The 19,861-nt window shown below is 42.3% G+C and overlaps 1 protein-coding gene and 1 long non-coding RNA gene across 6 annotated transcripts in view; one reads left to right on the forward strand and one right to left on the reverse strand.

The window, feature by feature from the left end:
- The window catches only part of LOC310913950, a 293,389-nt gene that overhangs the window by 64,127 nt on the left and 209,401 nt on the right, over positions 1 to 19,861 (reverse strand). The window lies entirely within an intron of this gene.
- The window catches only part of ERC2 (ELKS/RAB6-interacting/CAST family member 2), a 438,499-nt gene that overhangs the window by 836 nt on the left and 417,802 nt on the right, over positions 1 to 19,861 (forward strand). For all 5 annotated transcript variants that reach the window (XR_014590924.1, XR_014590925.1, XR_014590926.1 and 2 more), the window contains exon 2: positions 18,514 to 19,313. Coding sequence is in view for 1 of the 5 variants with exons in the window: in XM_083869813.1 (XP_083725939.1) it covers positions 18,657 to 19,313 (657 nt within the window). In the remaining 4 variants the exon portion in view is untranslated. The remainder of the gene's footprint in view (positions 1 to 18,513; positions 19,314 to 19,861) is intronic.

The following is a 19,861-nucleotide window of genomic DNA, read 5'->3' on the forward strand; positions in this document are numbered from 1 at the left end:
GAGCACTACGGTAGTAATTTGATGGGGAAGGATTTTTTTTTTAATTTTTTTATTAGTGTGCAATGGATTTCTAGGCGGCTACCTGCTAAGCCTTGTGATGGATGGACGGGAATCTACTCCCGTAGCGGCGAATTGCTCTTTCCCTGGTGATGGACATGCCGGCCGCCCACTGGCATTGGCAGCTGCGAGCTCCTTGCACACAAGCGCGGCCAATAACTGCAGCCAAGGGGAGGGCAGATCCCACTTGCCCGGCTAGTTTTCTGCTCGGCTTTCTGCACCAGCGGTTTCACTTAGCTACTGTCCGTTCGCGATTTGTTTTTATTCCCATCCTCGTTCCCCCCAGCCCCACGTGTGTGCCCGGGGCCGCTGCCCAGAGTGCGGCCCCTCCCCGGCGGCCGGGCCGGGCGCAGGCCCCGCTCCCGCTGCTCGGAGGGTGGGGAAGGGAGGGAGGTTCCCCTCCATCCACTCACTTCTCCCCTGGCATTTGGTTTCCAAGCCGAGGACGGAGCAGATCCCCCGTGTCAGCCCCGCCGCCCTGCCCTGAGGGGAGATGCGCTGCTGCCCTCCTCCATTCCCTCCTCTCCCGGGAATTGCAGCGCTCCACAATCTGGACTGGGGGCGCGGGGAGTTCCCTCCTGCGGCCCTTTCCCAGCTCCAGTGGTGATGGGGGGGGAGCATCGGGCACTGTCCTCCCGACTGGGCAGCGGGGCTGAGGGACGCCGGCCCGGCTCCTGGCAGGCGGCGGTGTCAGACTGCACGTCCCCGCGGGGACCCTAAACCCATCCCTCTGCCGGGATGTATTGCCTTGGACTCTCCCTGTAGAGGCGCGGGGGATGGCGAACGCTCCCCCAGCTCAGATGGTGAAGGAAACACCAGCCATAAACCCCCAGGAGCAGCAAACAGGCGAAGCTCCCCCAGCCGCAGTCCCCTCACGGTTGTATCTGCCGGAGAAGTGCATTCCCCGCTGGTTCCTTTCCCCGAATAGGAGGAGGAAAAAGGCCCTTTTTAAAGGGTTTATTTCCGCACATGCGGAGTGTATAACGTTAATACAGTTAGTTCCCTTAAGGAATATGTTTCTGTGGGAAAAGCTTTCTTGGAAGGAACTTAAAGTCCAGGCCTTGGCTTCGTGGCTGATTTTGTTAAGGGCTGTGTATGAAAGTGACTCCACATCTCCTCACTGCCTTAAAGGAGCATTTTTACCACCGTTATTTTTGTTTGAAAGCTCTGTGTAAAATGGCTTTCAAAGTCATCAAGGTGAGTTAGCATTTTCACTTTTCCTAGAGGAATCTGGGAGGAAGGAGGGACTTTCTGTCCAGTGGACGAAGGGAACATAATTTCTTCTTCTAAAAGCTTGTTGAGACAAGGGCAATCCCTGTGGTTTATGGCTGTCCAGCTCAGGCTGAAACCACATGTTTGCACTATGAGAAGCCCTATGCTGTGTTTTATGAGCACACCCTGGGTGAGGTAGGGCTTCCAGTTAAGAACTGAGAAATTTCTTGTTTAGTGTTTGGGTGCCTTATTATACTCATTATCTTTGCTCTTGTGGTTTGCTAGAGTTTGGAGGAGACCCATCTTGCCACCTCTTACCCTGTGAGTGGTTCTTCAACTCCTCTAATGTACTGGTAGTCAAATCTGGTGGATGGTAGAGTGAGATCCACTGTCCATGCCAGTCCCTCCTGCTATTCCTTGCCTACTCTGAAGGCTGTAGAAAGCTGTGGGCCATATTCTTAGCAGCCAAATACCAAAAGAACACATTCAACCATTTTAGAGTGTCAAATATGTGATACTATGTGATTCTCTATCACATATTTGTGATGTATCAAAAATATGTGATAGAGAATTACCTGCTCAGCGTGTGTGTTCTTGTACAAGCGTGCTCAAGGTGATATTTCTTCTTTTGATTTAGAAAGATGATTGTTACTGACCTTTGAAGGATGACTAAGAAAAAAGAGTGGGTTGTTCACCCCACAAAGAGGGTCAGGCAACCAGCCTGTGTATCATTTCCAAAGACAACATATGTTCCCCCCACCTGTATCTGTTAGGGTGTTTATTATATTTTTATCCACTACGATGCATTTGTTATCATCTGTTTAATTTAGTTTTTTCATGCCTGGGATATATATATATATGAAGGATCTTAGATCCACCTAGGAAATATTACTCTGGTGCTGTTTGTTTTTTAATTTTTATGTGATCCCTCTTATCTGTGATATATTTGTTAGGTTCAGGATTGTGTTAAAATATTTTTGCGATTTAAATCTTAGTTTTTAAATGATCTCATATGTACTTAGCAATGATGAGCTTACCTCAATTTATTTATATTTTGCAACACTAATGCTAGCTTATATTTTCTACTAAGTCCTGGCAAAAGGGTAAGAGCTACTTGAAAGTAAAATGACTTTATAATTTCCTTTTGAGGGTCATAGTTGAAACTAAACTCTGAAAATGAACTGGGTATTGCTGCTTCTTCTGAGTGATACTTTCACATTAAGAAAATACAAAGGCATATAAGCAGAAACATCAGTTAAATGTTTTTCTGGAGCATTTTGTTTTTAGTTGCTTTTTAAAAATGTGAAGTATTTTATAGAAAGAAACAATCTTTTACAGTCTTTCTGAAAAAGAGAAAGTGAGATGGATTTATGTTGGTTTGTTACTGCTTGTATGTGAGATGGAAAAAAAACCCAGCCTGTTTCCTTGGAAAGCAGCAGTTGACTACTTTTAGAGGTTCAAGGAGAGTTCTAAGCATGGATATCCAGTGTTTGTATGAGAAAGTATAGGTGTCTGATGAATTAGCATTGTGCAATTGAAATTCTGTTGTTGCTTTCTTGGTGGTTGATTTCAGGGATTTTTATGATTTATTTAGTGATCGTGGCTTTTAGATTCCCAGCCTTGGAATATCTTAAGTCTTGTTTTGAAGTAATGGCAACAATTAGGAACTGCATCTCCTTTCAGGGATGGTCTATCAGGTGCTGAGCTCTGCCCAAAGGAGAGAGGAGGAGCAAAGATGTTTTAGCATTTCTCAGGACAAGGTCCCATTACTGCTACAGCATTTCTGTTCACAGAAACTTGGAATTCCTTCATGATATTAGAAATTTACACTTTGCAATGGACAGGTTATGGACAATGTTGTCCCTTTACTTTAAAATGAGAATGAGGGAGATGTGTAGGGTTGGTTCTGTGCTTTTAGGAAAGCAGAAGTAACGTGTCTAAGAACTTGAGATGTATGTCAGTTTCAAGTTGTGATTGGATGTGTGGGAGTCTTTAATGTTTTGGATGTTTAGCAAAGCCAGAGCTTTTCTGTGAAAGTTTAAGATTAGGCTTTTGAAAGGCAATATGTGTTTTCTAGATTGTCTTAGAATGAGTTTTTAAGATAATCTTGCAGACTGGCATTCACTGGAAGTGTTTCAGACTAGTTACCGTGTGGCTTCCTTAATGACCAATGGACTCTTTATTTGCGTAAAATACCCTACTTTCTGCGAATACTGATTTTTTTTAAATACTTCCCACTGTTTGTGGGATGTTTGCTCATTATCCTATTCCTCTAACTGAGGTCATAGTGAAGATGTAGAATCTATTAAATTGAAAATTGAGAATTTTTCAAAGTGATTTAGTAGCAAAATCTATCTCATTGTGTGAGAAATGTCATGGAACGCTGAATGGAGTAAAAGGATTGCTGAAAGTGATGTATATATAAATATATATTGTATAGGTACGTGTGGAAATGATGTGCCTGTAGTTTCAGGAAGTACTGTGGAGTTGGGGTGAGAAGCCACTAGAGAAAGCATTGCCTATTGCTTAGTTGGATATAATGTGCAATTTATTTTGATGGATGTGAAAAAAATATAACAAAAATCTCTGCCATTTCTAAATTTATTCCAAAAGTGCATTTTTTCACAGAGCATTGGTAATGTGTGGGGCAGTTTCCCTCCAAGTGAATAACTCAGATGGCTTGGGATGCTGACTAATCTTCTCCAAACATTGAGGGGTTTACAGAAAACATCTTGGTCGCTTCATTCCAATTCGTCATGGAGGTTTAATATACTTGTGCTTACACTATTTGGTATGTTTGGAGTGTTTAGTTGCAAGGCTTGGAGGCCATTGTACTTGAATTCTCAGGAACTGATTTTTCTTTGTCATATGAGTTGAGTCCTGTTAGAAATTTTGCTGATGCTCCTTCAGTTTTCAGTGTTGTAATTTAAACACTTTTCATGGTCAGTAAAATTAATTTACTGGTAATCTGCTTAGCTGTATATTTCATTATCTGTTGGCACATGCAGTGTCTGAATTATTTAATTACTTTATAAAACAGCGCAGGTCTGTGCTATTTCTGTGATGGTGAGGCTTTTGACTTTAACAGTTTACTATAGTGCATTCTTTTCCTCAAAATATATTGCTGAAATACAGTTCTTACCAGTTATGTTCTTTGAACAATTCAGATCAGTGGACAAATATGACCTGGTAAATAAAGCACAGCTCTTTTTGTTGACCTGTGTCCAATAAAAGTGGATGAAATGGGTGCTCTCAGAGGCTTCTCTGGAAGACAGTTTGCTGTGTAAAGCAAGTTTATTTTTGATGGCAGTGTCTTGGCAGTCATGGTGTACCTCAGCTTTCATTTATAGACCTCATTTGAAGTCTGATCAAACCATTTGTTTTTCCTTAAGGAAACAGTTACAATAACATCTGTCATCAGCTTCAAATGTTAAGTCAGATGCTGTGAGGACTTACAAATTGCACTTGTGAACTGGTGTGGTTGTGTTTAGCTGAGTGTGAGCCCAAAGGGGGCAGATTGGGCTGTGCTATGAAATTACAAGCCAGCCACCAAGTGCTTGGGGAACTCTTCAACTCTTTTGGTGAATAAATAAATAAGAAGGCAATTCCTGAAGTGCAGTGTCTTCTAATGGTTCCAGGATGCTGATTCTATGATGAATTGAAAGCTAATCTGCTAAGTCACTTGCATTGCTTACAGAGCCTCTAAGTTCCTTGGACAGCTTTGATCTGATGTGGCTGAAGCACAGCCAATTTTTCTTTGGCATGGTACTGAAATGTGCATGCTCTTGTATCTGAGCAAAGAACAGAGGAGAGATGTTCTACAGGTTTTAAAATTGTGATGGCTTCAAAGCATCAAAGCTGAGTGCACAAATATGCTTCTTGTTTTGCAGTTTGAATAGGCATGTTGCTATTCTAGAATCAAATAAATGTAAGATGCAGAATGGATATTTAGGCTTGCTAAATATCCCCATATTAAAGTATTCAAAGAAAGTGCTAGAGGCTGCTCAGGTAGCCTTAATAGCTGACTATGACTATTTTGTTGTCTTTTTAATCAGAATGGAAGTTTTGTAGCAAAAAAGAAAAATATAACTATCCTGCAAATGTGTAAATCCATGTCTAGTAACATTAATGAGAGTAGCCTTAGTGAATTTAATTGGAAGTACTCTTGTGTGGGAGTATCTCTGTTGGTTTCTAAAACATTAAGAGTTGTAAGTGCATCTTAAAATGAAAAGTATGCATAAAAGTTGCATATGACAATATTTTTAAGCATATTTAATGTGAAAATAGTCAGTTTTACAGGTCTAACTATGAACTCAATTTCCTTTTACACTATTTTCAGTTCTTAGGTTATTTTACTAGAATGAATATAGTCTTCAATAAGCATTTAATATAGATATTACCAGCTGAAGGGCCTTTTTTTCCTAAAGAATTTGTATAAATTCTGACAGTATAGGAATGACAGAACAAATCTGGTCTTTTAGATTTTTCTAGAAAACTTTTAGCTATCTTAAATCATGCTTGTTTTTAGGCTCTACCTTCTCAAAGGGTAATTCAGTCTATAATTGTGTTTCTGTATATTATTTGGTCATTCAAGTTAGGTAAATGCTGATAAAAGCACTGCTAATAACTAGGCATAACTTTCAAGTACTCCTGAAGAATGTTGCATACTTTTACATTGTAATATTTTTTTCCTCAAAGGAGACTATTTTAGTAAAAAAAATCCAGGCATATGGTTGTTGTTTTTCTTTACTAGTCATTAAATGAAAAATACTGTTTGTCTGGTATACCATGTGTCTTAGAATAATCCTCCACAAAATACTGGAATTTGTAAATCCAGGCTTGCATTGATAAATGAGAATTCTTATTGAGAAAGGAATAAAAGGAAAGTGGTTAACAATTGCAGGATGAAAGGCATGATGAATACAGACTAGGATGCAAAATTTAGCACACAAGACACCTGCATACGTGCAAGGAATGAAATGTTAGGAAATACTTCTCTGGAAAACCAAAAACTTGCCAGGTCTTTGGAAATATCTGTGTAGCCTGGGAAGGTCACACTAGTGTGGGGAAGCTGAGAACTGAAAAACTGAAGAGGGACAAGCAGTGTTTTGGAAATTGTGTTTCTATCCCTTGTTCCTTGTGATTCACACCATCCACCCTCCTACCCATCAATAAAAAATAGAATCCCAATGTTGAGAGCTGCAGAGAGCAGATGGGCAGCAAAACAATGACACAAGTGAGCGTGGGAGCTTCAGGCAGTTAAAACTGAGGTGTTTTACCCTGCCCCTCTGAAGCTCTTCACACCTGTTGTGGTTTGAAAGCAAAACGAATGAGAGGCTCCAAGTCAGAGATATAATTTAATAAGAAGAATGGTAAAAAGGTAAAAGTAAAATAAAATAAATGCAATAACACGAAGGATCACTGACAGAGTCAGAATACAACCTGAGCAGGATGGTGGAAGCAGTCCAGGTGAGGTGATCTTCCTGAAGCAGTGATCCTGTGGAAAAGGTCTGGCAGCCCTGCTCCTCTGGGAATCCAGTGGATAAGTGCCCTTGCACTGTCTCACATACCAGCTTATATCCAGGTGAGAATGCTTGGCTCCTCCTCCTGGGCAGAGCATCTCACAATAGCATGAAAAGTGTGAAATGGGTCCTTGATGGCCCATAACCCCTGGAGGGAGTTACCTGTGACTCATGGGCCATTAGCAGAAGACACCCCAAAAGTCATTAGCAGAAGAGGCAGGGGGCTTGGGAAAACACTAGCCCACCTGGTTTCAACAGTTCATGAAGATGGTGATAGAATAAATACTTTGTGTACGTCCTACACTGCAACCCAGGACATAATCCACCCCTTATTCTATTACCATCTACATCATATCCAGATCAATACATTCTTACAAAGATATGCGTACACATAGAGAATAAAATGTTACACACTATTCTCACTTAAAATTAAGTCTCCCTGTGGTACACAATGGGTTTCCCCATCTTTCTGCATTACCCACCAAGTGTGACCTGGTCCTTGAGCAAAGACAATCCCACGGATGGGTCTGCCTTTTCCTGAGGCGGGATTAATCCAAACAGTCTTCCCTAAAATGCCTTTCATATGTACTGCAGGGACGTTATCTCCATCCACTGTGTGCAAGGGTTCAGACTGAGCAGGACCACCTCGATTAATAGACCCTCGGGTGTTGACTAACCAAGTAGCTTTGGCTAAGTTCATTTCCCAATTCTTGAAAGTCCCCTTGCCAAGTGCCTTCAGGGTAGTCTTTAGTAGTCCATTGCACCGTTCAACTTTTCCGGCAGCTGGTGCATGATAAGGAATGTGGTATATCCATTCAATACCATGTTTGAATGGATATACCCAGGTGTTTATAAGGCTGTTTTTGAAATGGGTCCCGTTGTCTGACTCAATTCTCTCAGGAGTGCTGTGTCTCCACAGGACTTGTTTTTCCAGGCCCAGGATGGTGTTCCGGGCAGTGGCATGAGGCACGGGTAGGTTTCCAGCCATCCAGTGGTGGCTTCCACCATGGTCAGCACGTAGCGCTTCCCTTGGTGGGTTTGGGGAAGGGTGATGTAGTCAATTTGCCAGGCTTCCCCATACCTGTACTTCAGCCATCATCCACCATACCACAGAGGCTTCACTCGCTTGGCCTGTTTGATTGCAGCGCAGATCTCACAGTTGTGAATGACCTGTGAGATGCTGTCCATAGTAAGGTCCACCTCTTGGTCACGGGCCCATCGGTATGTCGCATCTCTTCCTTGATGACCAGAGGCATCATGGGCCCAACGAGCTAGGAACAGTTCTCCCTTGTGCTGCCAGTCCAGATCCACCTGTGATACTTTCACCTTGGCGGCTTTGTCCACCTGCTCGTTATTGTGATGCTCCTCATTAGCCCGGCTCTTGGGTACGTGTGCGTCCACATGTCGAACTTTCACGGTCAGTCTCTCTACTCGGGCAGCGATGTCCTGCCAAATGTCAGCGGCCCAGATGGGTTTTCCTCTGCGCTGCCAGTTGGCCTTTTTCCAGCAATTCAGCCATCCCCACAGAGCATTAGCTACCATCCATGAGTCAGTGTAGAGATAGAGCCTCGGCCATTTCTCTCGTTCAGCAATATCCAAGGCCAGCTGGACAGCTTTAAGCTCTGCAACCTGACTCGACCCACCTAGTCCCTCGGTAGCCTGTGCAACTTGTTGTGTGGGGCTCCAAACTGCAGCCTTCCATTTCCGGTTAGCGCCTACAATTTGGCAGGAGCCATCAGTGAAGAGAGCATATCGTCTTTCAGTCTCCAGTAGCTCATTGTATGGTGGGGCTTCCTCGGCACGCGTTACTTGCTTTTCTTCTTCTTCAGACGATAATCCAAAATTCTCACCTTCTGGCCAGTTTGTTATAACTTCCAGAATCCCATGGCGATTTGGGTTTCCAATACGGGCGCGCTGTGATGAGAGCAATCCATTTGCTCCATGTGGTGTCAGTGGCGTGATGTGTGGAGGGAACCTTTCCTTTAAACATCCCCCCCATCACTGGTAATCGGGGTGCCAGAAGCAGCTGTGTTTCAGTACCAATCACTTCTGAGGCAGCTTGAACTCCTTCATAGGTGGCCAAGATCTCCTTCTCAGTGGGAGTGTGGGAGTGGCTTCGGAGCCTCTGTAACTTCGGCTCCAGAATCCCAATGGTCGGCCTTGAGTCTCCCCAGGCACCTTCTGCCACAGGCTCCAGGACAGACCATTGCTCCCGGCTGCAGAGTAAAGCACATTCTTCACATCTGGTCCCGTCCTGACTGGGCCAAGGGCTACTGCATGAGCAATCTCTTGTTTGATCTGAACAAAGGCTTGTTGCTGTTCAGGGCCCCAGTGGAAATCGTTCTTCTTGCGGGTAACCAGATAGAGAGGGCTCACAATCTGACTATACTCAGGAATGTGCATCCTCCAGAAGCCTATGGCACCTAGGAAAGCTTGTGTTTCCTTCTTGTTGGTAGGTGGGGACATGGCAGTGATCTTGTTTATTATCTCTGTGGGGATTTGGTGACGTCCATCTTGCCACTTGACTCCCAGGAACTGGATTTCTTGAGCCGGTCTCTTAACCTTACTTTGTTTAATGGCAAAACCAGCTTTCAACAGAATTTGGATAATCTTCTCTCCTTTCTCAAAGACCTCCCTTGGGGCATTCCCCCATACGATGATGTCGTCGATGTACTGCAGATGTTCCGGAGCCTCACCCTTCTCCAGTGCAGCCTGGATCAGCCCATGGCAGATGGTGGGGCTGTGTTTCCACCCCTGGGGCAGTTGGTTCCAGGTGTACTGCACGCCCCTTCAGGTGAAAGCAAACTGGGGCCTGCACTGTGCTGCTGAAGGAATGGAGAAGAAAGCATTTGCAATGTCAGCTCTAACAGTCTGGCACAGCAGCGCTCAGTGGTGGCGTGACTTCATTCTGAGCATGGTAATCCACCGTCAGTCTCCATTCTCCACATGGACTTACACACAGGCCATACTGGGCTGTTGAAAGGTGAATGAGTCTTACTGACCACCCCTTGGCTCTCCAGTTTACGAATCATCTCATGTATGGGAATCACAGAGTTGCTGTCAGTGCGGTATTGGCGGCGGTGTACTGTTGTTGTGGCAGTTGGTACCTGTTGTTCTTCGACTCTGAGCAGTCCCACAGCAGAGGGGTCATCTGAGAGACCAGGCAAAGTATTCAACTGTCTGATGTTTTCTTTCTCAGCTGCGGCTATCCCAAAAGCCCAGCGATATCCCTTCGGGTCTTTGAAATATCCATTCCTGAGATAGTCTATGCCGAGAATGCATGGGGCCTCTGGGCCAGTTGCGATGGGGTGTTTTTGCCACTCGTTCCCAGTTAAACTCACTTCAGCCTCTAATACAGTCAGTTCCTGGGACCCTCCTGTCACCCCAGAAACAGAGATGGATTCTGTTCCTATATACCTTGATGGCATCATGGTACATTGGGCCCCAGTGTCAACCAACGCCGTATATTTTTGTGGGTCAGATGTGCCAGGCCATCAGATCCACACAGTCCAGTAGATCCGATTATCCCTTTCCTCTTCCTGGCTAGAGGCAGGGCACCCCTATTCCTGGTCATGGCATACGTTGTTCTCCTCCTGTACGTACTTTTCTGAGGTCCCTTCCAGAGGATCAGTCATATCATCATTCCTGTACCGTCTGGAGTTCTGAGAGACTGGGGAAACCTTGATTCTGGATGGGCTTCTTGTGGTAGGTGTTCTTCTTTTCAGTTCACGTACCCGGGCTGCTAAGGAGGAGGTGGGTTTTCCATCCCACTTCTTCATGTCTTCTCCATGCTCTCGAAGAAAAGACCAGAGGTTACCTCGTGGTGTGTATCCTCTCTCCCTGGCTGGGGGATGCCTGCTCCTAATGGCAGAGACTCTCGTTGGCTCTGGTGAGATATGATAAATTTCTTCCTTGAGTTCTTTTAATTTTTGATGGCCTTCTTCAATCAAGCTCCGGACTTGCTCAGCCAGTCGTGTTTCCACGGACGAGACATGGATACGAACTGGGGCGGTGACAGTGTCCTCGTAAATTCTTAATTTATTAGCCAAGACACCCACCTTGTCCTCACCTTCTCTCCATTGCAGTGTTGCCAGGTAACGTGAGTGCATCTCTGGTCCAAGCCGTGCAAGTCTCAGCCACATCCGTGATGTGCACTGGACATCATCTGGGTTTTTAGGAAATCTCTCGTTTTCTGAAAAAAATGATCTCCAGTACAGCCAATTCCCTCAGGCATTGGATACCTTGTTCTATTGTGCTCCATTTGCCTTGGTGCACTTGGAGGTCTTCTTTACAAAGGTATCTGTCTTTCACACTTGTTAGCAGTCGCTGCCAGAGGCTGAGAGGTTCTTGGGTTTTCCCAATCCCCTGGTCAATGACCACATCCCAGGACAGCGATCCCAGTTGCCTGGCCTCAATTCCATTCAGAATGGTGTCATTGGCTGCAGCGTCCCAGATGCGGAGCAGCAAGGTCAGGATGGACTCGTTGGTCTGGTGGGTGAATTCCTTCGTAGGTCACACAACTCACCCAGGGATAGAGAGCGAGTGATGATCTCTATCTCTGTCTCCTCTGCTGGCTGCAAAGGTCCTGCTGCATCCTTGTCAGTCACTACGCGGACTGATTTGCGCCTTGACTTCTTTTTCTGAGTGGTGGCAACTACTACTGGTTTAGGTTGTTCCAGTTCAGTAACGGTTTGTGTGGAGATGCTGACAGCACCTTTGGTTCCTTTCTCCTCTGTGACAGTCTGCGTAGATGTGGACACTGTTGCCTCACTTTTGGCTTCTTTCTCCTCTGTGGTGGTCTGGGTAGATGAGGACACTGTTGCCTTGCCTTTGGTTCCCTTTTCCTCTGTGACAGTCTGTGTAGACACGGACACTGTTGATTCACTTTTGGCTTCTTTCTCCTCTGCGATGGTCTGTGTAGATGAGGACACTGTTGCCTTGTCTTTGGTTCCCTTTTCCTCTGTGACAGTCTGTGTAGATGCAGACACTGTTGATTCACTTTTGGCTTCTTTCTCCTCTGCAATAGTCTGTGTAGATGAGGACACTGTTGCTTTGCTTCTCTTTCCCTCTTCCTCTTCCTTAGGAACATGCTGTATCACACCAGGTAGTGTTTTGATCCTAAGCATGGTGCAGAAAAACCAAAGAGCTGTGCAGAGAAGAGAAAGCAGGGCTGACAATAACATAATACTGTCCTTGGCATCCAGAGGGTACTCAATATTTTCAAAAACTGCTATGTGATGCCTAAAAAGCTGGAAAAAATCATTCTTTACTCCTCCCCACAGGGGCTGAGTGAGATTGTTGAGGCCCCAGATGTAGCATCCTAGACCAGAAAACGAATCCAAAACTGGGTATATATTCTGAATGCTGTTCATTGCCTCGGAGTTTATCAAGCAATGGACATAACAGACCAATAAGGCAATTTTAGTACCATACCCTGGTCTACGCAGGGGCATTAAGACCGGCAGATAGTACCCCATGTGTGGAAAAATATAGAGAGATAGGTATAAGACACATGTAAGCATGTTGAGCATCATAGCAAACATGTGTCTTCTCAAATACAAAACTGTAGTTCTGACTTTTCTCAGTGCCTCGTGCCCCACGTTGGGCACCAAAAAATGTTGTGGTTTGAAAGCAAAACGAATGAGAGGCTCCAAGTCAGAGATATAATTTAATAAGAAGAATGGTAAAAAGGTAAAAGTAAAATAAAATAAATGCAATAACACGAAGGATCACTGACAGAGTCAGAATACAACCTGAGCAGGATGGTGGAAGCAGTCCAGGTGAGGTGCTCTTCCTGAAGCAGTGATCCTGTAGAAAAAGGTCTGGCAGCCCTGCTCCTCTGGGAATCCAGTGGATAAGTGCCCTTGCACTGTCTCACATACCAGCTTATATCCAGGTGAGAATGCTTGGCTCCTCCCCCGGGCAGAGCATCTCACAATAGCATGAGAAGTGTGAAATGGGTCCTTGATGGCCCATTAACAGAGATAACCCCTGGAGGGAGTTACCTGTGACTCATGGGCCATTAGCAGAAGACACCCCAAAGGCGTTAATGGGCCATTAGCAGAAGACACTCCAAAGGCCATTAGCAGAAGAGGCAGGGGGCTTGGGAAAACACTAGCCCACCTGGTTTCAACAGTTCATGAAGATGGTGATAAAATAAATACTTGGTGTACATCCTACACTGCAACCCAGGACAACACCACTGTTGGTGCTTGTGCTTCATACTTTAAACAAAGGGTAACACTAAACATCCCTCCTTTGTGGAGGGACTGTTAAATCAGAAGGGACTGGATAGTGAGAGGTCCTCAGCACTGGCAGGTAACAGTACAGACTGTAAGTGGTTGTGTTTGCCCAGATTGGGCAGATAGGCTGCCCCATAGCTTTTTATAAAGATACATGGTGTTCTCTGGCATAACAATTAAAATTAGATGTGATGGTTCTGCCTTTGCTTGGCTATAGAATCCTTTTTTATTTAAATGCTCCATTTTCAGATCTTTAATATTTTACACAACATCAGAAAAATAAAACAAATTTGAAATTTCTCACCTCCCTTAAGCGTCTTAGAAACCCCAGGAAGACCCCTGTCACATGCAGGACTGCAGGAATGGAAGGTTTTAATGGAAGTGTTAGAGATAAAATATTAAGAATTGGAGTTTGAGCAACAGAAGCCTAACTTAAAAGTTAGAAAATGAAGGAGGTGTCAGCTGGTGGAGTTTAAATACTACTTATATTATTTAAAGCCTATTTCTCACTAGTATGGTGTTTTAAAACAATTACAATGTCTCAAACATTGTAATAGAGTGAAATGCTTTGAAAGAAATGCATGTCTCATGAACACTAAGATTGTTTTAAACATATGAAACTTACATAAAAGAGTTAAAGTATTGTTGACCCTTCACTTAGGTACTTAGCTTGAGAGTAATATAATTGACAATCCTGATAATGGTGTCAAACCACTTACTTTTCAAGATTTTTAATAAGGCACTTTGAGCAAATATTTCAATTGGTAGAGTTTTCTGATCGTGTGACAAGTATTCATTGCTGTCACTGCTCCTTGACGGCATTAGAATGCCTGACAACTTTATTTTCTGTATATGTCACTAGATGCATATTGAGCAACCACTCCTACTTTTGCCTTCATATTTTCTTCTGAAAGAGAAGGAAGTGTGAAAGAGAAATGAAAGGCAGGCAGGCCTGGTAAACTGTTCCTATGAGGTGATAAATGCCAGTTTTTCCATTTAGCACTGATGGGACATGAGCAGCTCACAAGATGATAAAACAGGCTTTAGAGCTAACTTTATTTACAACTACATATGTACAATTTTTGCAACAAGCTACAAGAGGGGATAAATTAATGTCTGTTGACTAGTAAAAAGAAATATATTGTGCAGACTGTAGTAAAACTTAAATTTACATAAGAAATGCAGATTGAGGACACTGTAAGGGACCTAAATGAAAAGGTTCCATTTGAAGCTGTCATGTACACTTTGTTTTTCAAACTTGTATGGAATAGTTGAGTAGCAGGAAGAAAGGGAGTATGTTCTTTTTTGGACTAAGAAAAAGTGGGGGGGAAGAAGTAACTTGGTCAGCCTGGTTAGCAGGAAGAGAGTACTTCATCCTTTTAATAGAAACAATGCTGGTCTTGTACTAACACCATATGAAGAGCATTGTATTTATCTTTTTTTACTTTAGTAAGAGAAGTCATGCCATGCTGCTTACTCCAATTAATGAGGAAAGGAGGGATACTCTACAACAGATTTGGGTTTTCTGTGTCTTATTTGTATCACCTTGCTGTCTTTTTTTTTTTTTTTTACATCAGCACAGATAACAAAAAACATGTGAAGAAAAGAATATTCTCTGCTGTGAAAATGTATTGTGCCATTATGAAAGCAGTAGAAAACCTAGGTAAACCAAAAGAGAGTGCTAGAAATATTTCTGACTCTTAGTCACTACTTTTAATATGCATTTGCTCCTGATTTTCGGTGTACAGAGATGTTTTTGTTGTGATAAGAGTATTTAAAAGATGTTATCAAAATAAAGAGATCATTACTGTTTGCTAGGACATCTTTTTCTGTGAATCTCCTTTCTTTTGTGGTGCCTCAAAGTGTGCAGTCCTGACAGAGAAAATCAGGAGCATTGTGTTCTACATCACCTTTTTCCTATTTTGCTTCTTTTGGTGGGGAGCTGTATAGTACTGAACAGTACTGAACAATTTTAGTACTGAACAATTCAGTACTGAACAGTACTGAACAATTTTAGACTGTTTGGAATTGGATTGATAATTTCTGCACTTAACTGTCACCATATATTTTTGGGGAGGTTAACTCTAAAGAAGATGCTTCCTTAAAGCTTTTGGTAGTTTTACAAATGTTTGAGCTCTTGGCTCAATGTTAATGTTGGCAAGTAGTTGTGCAAAGCTATTAAGTACTTGGCTGATACCCAAACTTCCTGCTGACTAGGTGATTTAGGCCACAGGAGGGGACACTGAAAGCCTAAATCATCCCTCAGTATGTGAGAGTGTAACCAGTGAAAATCAGAACTTACAGAGTACTGTGTATAGTATTTCAAAGAAACTTTGTAATTATGTTAAATGTAGAAATAAGGATTTTGTAATGAAAATGAGTGAGATCTTCTAGTAGTATCATATTAGAATCCTTTCTCCAAGTTTCTATAAAAATAGGAAGCTAAAAGACAATGAGTTGTGAGGCTTCAGCCATGTGGGTAATGTGAACCCATGATGTTGTGGTCTGCATAGATGAGCAGGTGGGGCAGGACTGTGGAAAATAAAGCAAGGTGAAGTTGGGACGGGCATCAGGAGGGACTTTGGGATGTATGTTATCAAGTTTGGGGTTTTCAGGGCTGATGAGAGCATGTCTAGTGCCTGCCCTCAGCTTAGAATGCATGCTTAATTTTCTGGATACTAAAAGGATCCATATAAAATACAGCAGTTGTTTGCAATGCAGAATAAATAAGCTCATTATTATAATGGTTAATTTTACATTGTGTACATTAAAGTCATTACTTTAAAATAAGAAAATATTGAGCCAAGCAGGTGGGCATCTGGGTTTTTTTTTTCTAGTAATAATCTTATTTGGATTTTAAAACTCAACTCTTATAAGAAGATGTGTGTAGTGGGTCTGCAGTCTCTCCCTACCAGACTGAACAAAGCTGGGTGACGTTTTTTCTCAGTAGAAGGTTTTAGGGGGATATGACCTTTGTGACTCCTTTGTCCTAGCTACTGCAACACCTAAAGCTTGTGTAATAAATTATTTCTTGAGAGTATTAGTATTCCTTCCTCTCTTTCCAATTAAAATAGCAGTATAAAATAAATTTATCTTTCAAAATAGAATTGTCTATATCTCACCTGTCCACTCTAAGTTCAACTAGAGTGACTCCGTCAGATGGTTCTATGGGAAGATGGGATCTCTCCTCTCTTTTTTTTGAGGCAGTAGATGATAGTCTGTGTGGCAGTTGTTGAGGTCCTGAGGCTGATATTGCTTCTTCATGTCTCCAGTTCCTGATGTGTTGAGACACACACTAAATCTTCCTGAAGCTAGGAAGGCTCCATGTATAAGCAGTAAAGAACAGAAAATTATGAAGATGCTCTTCTCCCCTCTTTCATAGAGCTGTGGTGTATAGCTTCTACTGCTTCTGAGACTTCACAGCCATAAAGTAAGGCTTCAGTTTTATAATGAAGAAGTGCACACATTGAAAAAGCATATTTTCACGTGCTTGCCTTTTTTCTGAGATGTTTGGAGGAAAGCCAGTTTGTATAATTCAGGTTGTAGAAGGTAACAAACTGCAAATGAAAATGGAGAAACTTGAATTTTTTTAAAGTCTGAGTTTTCAGCTTTTAGTCTGTGAGCTGTCCTTAGTAGCCCATTAAGGTAAGAAAATCAAGCGTTCAGTGTGTTTGTGTTTACAACACAGAGGTCTCTGTTTTGATTAGAATATTTCTGGGGGAATATAAAAGAAATTGAAAATGCTGTGGAGGTAATAACACTTTGGTTGGTGGTGTTTTGCTTCTTTTCCTGTTGCTTTCAGAATTTTCACAACCTTGTTACAATGTTCAGTCAGCATTTGCATATTATTAAAGCAGTTCCGTGGGAAGTTAGCCTCTCTTTGGATAAGGAATGAGGATCCTTTTTTCAGTAGAGCTCAATGGTAAGCCATGGGAGTGCTAAGCAAGATAGGAAGTGTTCTCTGATATAAGAACTTCCAAAACCTCACAGATGTTGAGGAAAGAGACTACAACTAATAAGCTCTAAAAGGCAAAACAAGTACCTAAATATATGTCAGAGACATAAACAGAAGGTTAAGTAAGTTATTAAGTAACTCTAAGCAAGAAACATAAGTCACTGATTTATCAGAATGTGTAATGAAAAGGAAAAACAGCGTGGATGTGATATAAGATACAATATTCTGTACTTCTGCTTCTGAGGATCAACAAATTCATACCAAACCCTGACAGGACCCATGACTGACACCAAGAATGGTTTCAAGCATCAGCACTTTATTATTCCCCAGTACAACCTTTTACACCCTGTTTCTTGCATGCGTAATACCTGTGTCCTTTTACACTTTTGTGGTTGGTCAGTATACCTCACCATTCTGTGCTTCTTTTCCTTCAGTGCTGTTCATCTCTTACACAGCCGCACTGCATTAGCGATGAAGCTTGGCTGCAGCCCCATACCTAATGTCCCATAATCTATTCGCCTACAAAATCCCACTACATGGCCATGTATCATGTCTGTGTATCTAAAAATATTTTATTGTATGCACTTTAAATTGACACTGACAGTTCCTGCTCTAGCAGTATTGTTTTTTCACCAGACCAGAATGTAGTGTTTTTTGTGGTGTTTGTTTTGTTTCTGTTTTTGTATTGAGTGAGTGAGAAAGTGGGGTTGGTTCTTCAATTTAGAAGAATTGTTGTTGCTTTTGGTCAGGATCTGCCAGGGGCCAGTGGAAGGAAAATGATCTTCAGCTCTGGTCTCATGGCAGGTTTGTCTTTGGAGGAGCTGCCGAACTGTTATAGGCAACTAGAAAGATACAAGGATGGATTTCTCAGAGGGCCTGATGAGTTATTTGGCCAGAGGATGGCTGGCACTTGAGAAGTAGGATAAGCAGTTGCATTGCCTCAGTCACCATGATAAGAAATTTTTATTTTTAATCAGTTGATGTGTTGAAGTTGAGATGGCAGAAAAGCTGGACAAGATATTGTGGTGGAAAAAGCTGTGGGTCATCTCTTGAATGCTGCATGATACCTGAAAAGAGGGGCATGTTTGGACAGTGATGTTAAAATGCCAAAACTTGAAAAATCAACAAGATTCCTTTAGATCTGTGTGCCTTGGGAGTGAATTCTGGAGGCTTTAAGAGAGTAGTTCTTAATGTCAACAATAAATATTTTTCTTTATGTAGATTTCATATTGTAAGCCCTTTAAATCCAGTTACATACCATCTAAGGTCTATTATTAGGCCCATGTTAGTTTCAACCTAGTTTAACAAACTTTAGCTCGAAGTTTTCTAGCAAGAAGTTAGGAGTTTTATTGTGATTGAAATTAGTTTGAAAATGTGTTTTTAACTAATCATCTTAAATATAAAATGTATAGTAGATTTCATGTTTGAAATTATTACTCAGGAAAGTTGGTGTTTCTGATATATAGTGATTACTTGTAAGTTTATTTTCCAAAATGAAAACTTAATTTTATAATTTTTTTTTCAGGTCTGTCTTTGGAGGAAAATCAGATTTTGCCTACTGGAAGAATGCAGTGAAACTGCCAGTGTTTCTGACCAGAATTATAAATTTAATACTCAACTTTAGTGCTACTAGTTTCTTAGTAAATAGTACCTCAGCGTAGAAGAAAAATGTATGGAAGTGCAAGAACAATCAGCAACTTGGAAGGAAGCCCCTCCAGGTCTCCCCGCCTGCCCAGATCCCCTCGCCTGGGTCACAGGAGAACCAGCAGCGGGGGAGGAGGGGGGACAGGGAAAACGTTGTCCATGGAGAACATCCAGTCCCTTAATGCAGCCTATGCAACATCTGGACCAATGTACCTGAGTGATCACGAGGGTGTAGCTTCTACTACTTTCCCAAAGGGCACAATGACTCTTGGAAGGGCTACAAATCGAGCTGTGTATGGTGGCCGAGTCACAGCCATGGGGAGCAGCCCCAACATTGCTTCTGCTGGACTGTCACACACAGATGTCCTTTCTTACACTGACCAGCATGGAGGACTGACCACATCCTCACACCACCACCACCACCAGGTTCCTTCCATGCTGAGGCAGGTTAGAGATAGCACCATGTTAGATCTGCAGGCTCAGCTTAAGGATCTACAGAGAGAGAATGACCTTCTCAGAAAAGAACTAGACATTAAGGACAGCAAGCTGGGGTCCTCTATGAACAGCATCAAAACTTTCTGGAGTCCTGAGCTAAAGAAAGAGAGAGTATTGAGGAAAGAAGAAGCAGCCAGAATGTCAGTTCTTAAAGAACAGATGAGAGTTTCCCATGAAGAAAATCAGGTAAGTAATTGTGGAAGTTTCTGTCCTGATTTACAACCAAGTACTGGATGTTTTGCTTTTGGTACTGCATCCAGTGCTGGCTCAAGTTTGATATTTGCCACAAGAATTGTATGTCTTTGTATATCTGCTTCTGACTGCTAAACTGCAGAAAAACACACTAACAAGAATCCAAATGCAGGCTAGAATTTCCTTCATGCAGCATCCCTTCACCTTTTAGATGGAGAAAATAATTGTTGTTACCCTTTCTCTTATTTTTGAAACTTTCTCTAGGGTTTTTTTTGCAACAGCTGTCTAAATGTCTTGGCATAATTTTCTGAATAGGTAAATGAGCCACTTTTAAAAAAGTATAGATAAACACCCTGAGGCATATTTTGTTTAAACTGTACAGGGATTTAACAGTTTTTAAAGTCAAAAGAAGATAAATCCTCATATTCAGCTTTCTGTACTTCTTCATTACATAATGAAATGAAACTTTTCAGTAACGTTTCAGAGACTCCATTGTAGAAAATTAGTATCTTGTAAATACGTATTTAAAATACTTCTATTCA

The sequence above is a fragment of the Zosterops lateralis genome, assembly GCF_965231275.1.
Source record: "Zosterops lateralis genome assembly, chromosome: 11".
NCBI classification, from domain to species: Eukaryota; Metazoa; Chordata; class Aves; order Passeriformes; family Zosteropidae; genus Zosterops; species Zosterops lateralis.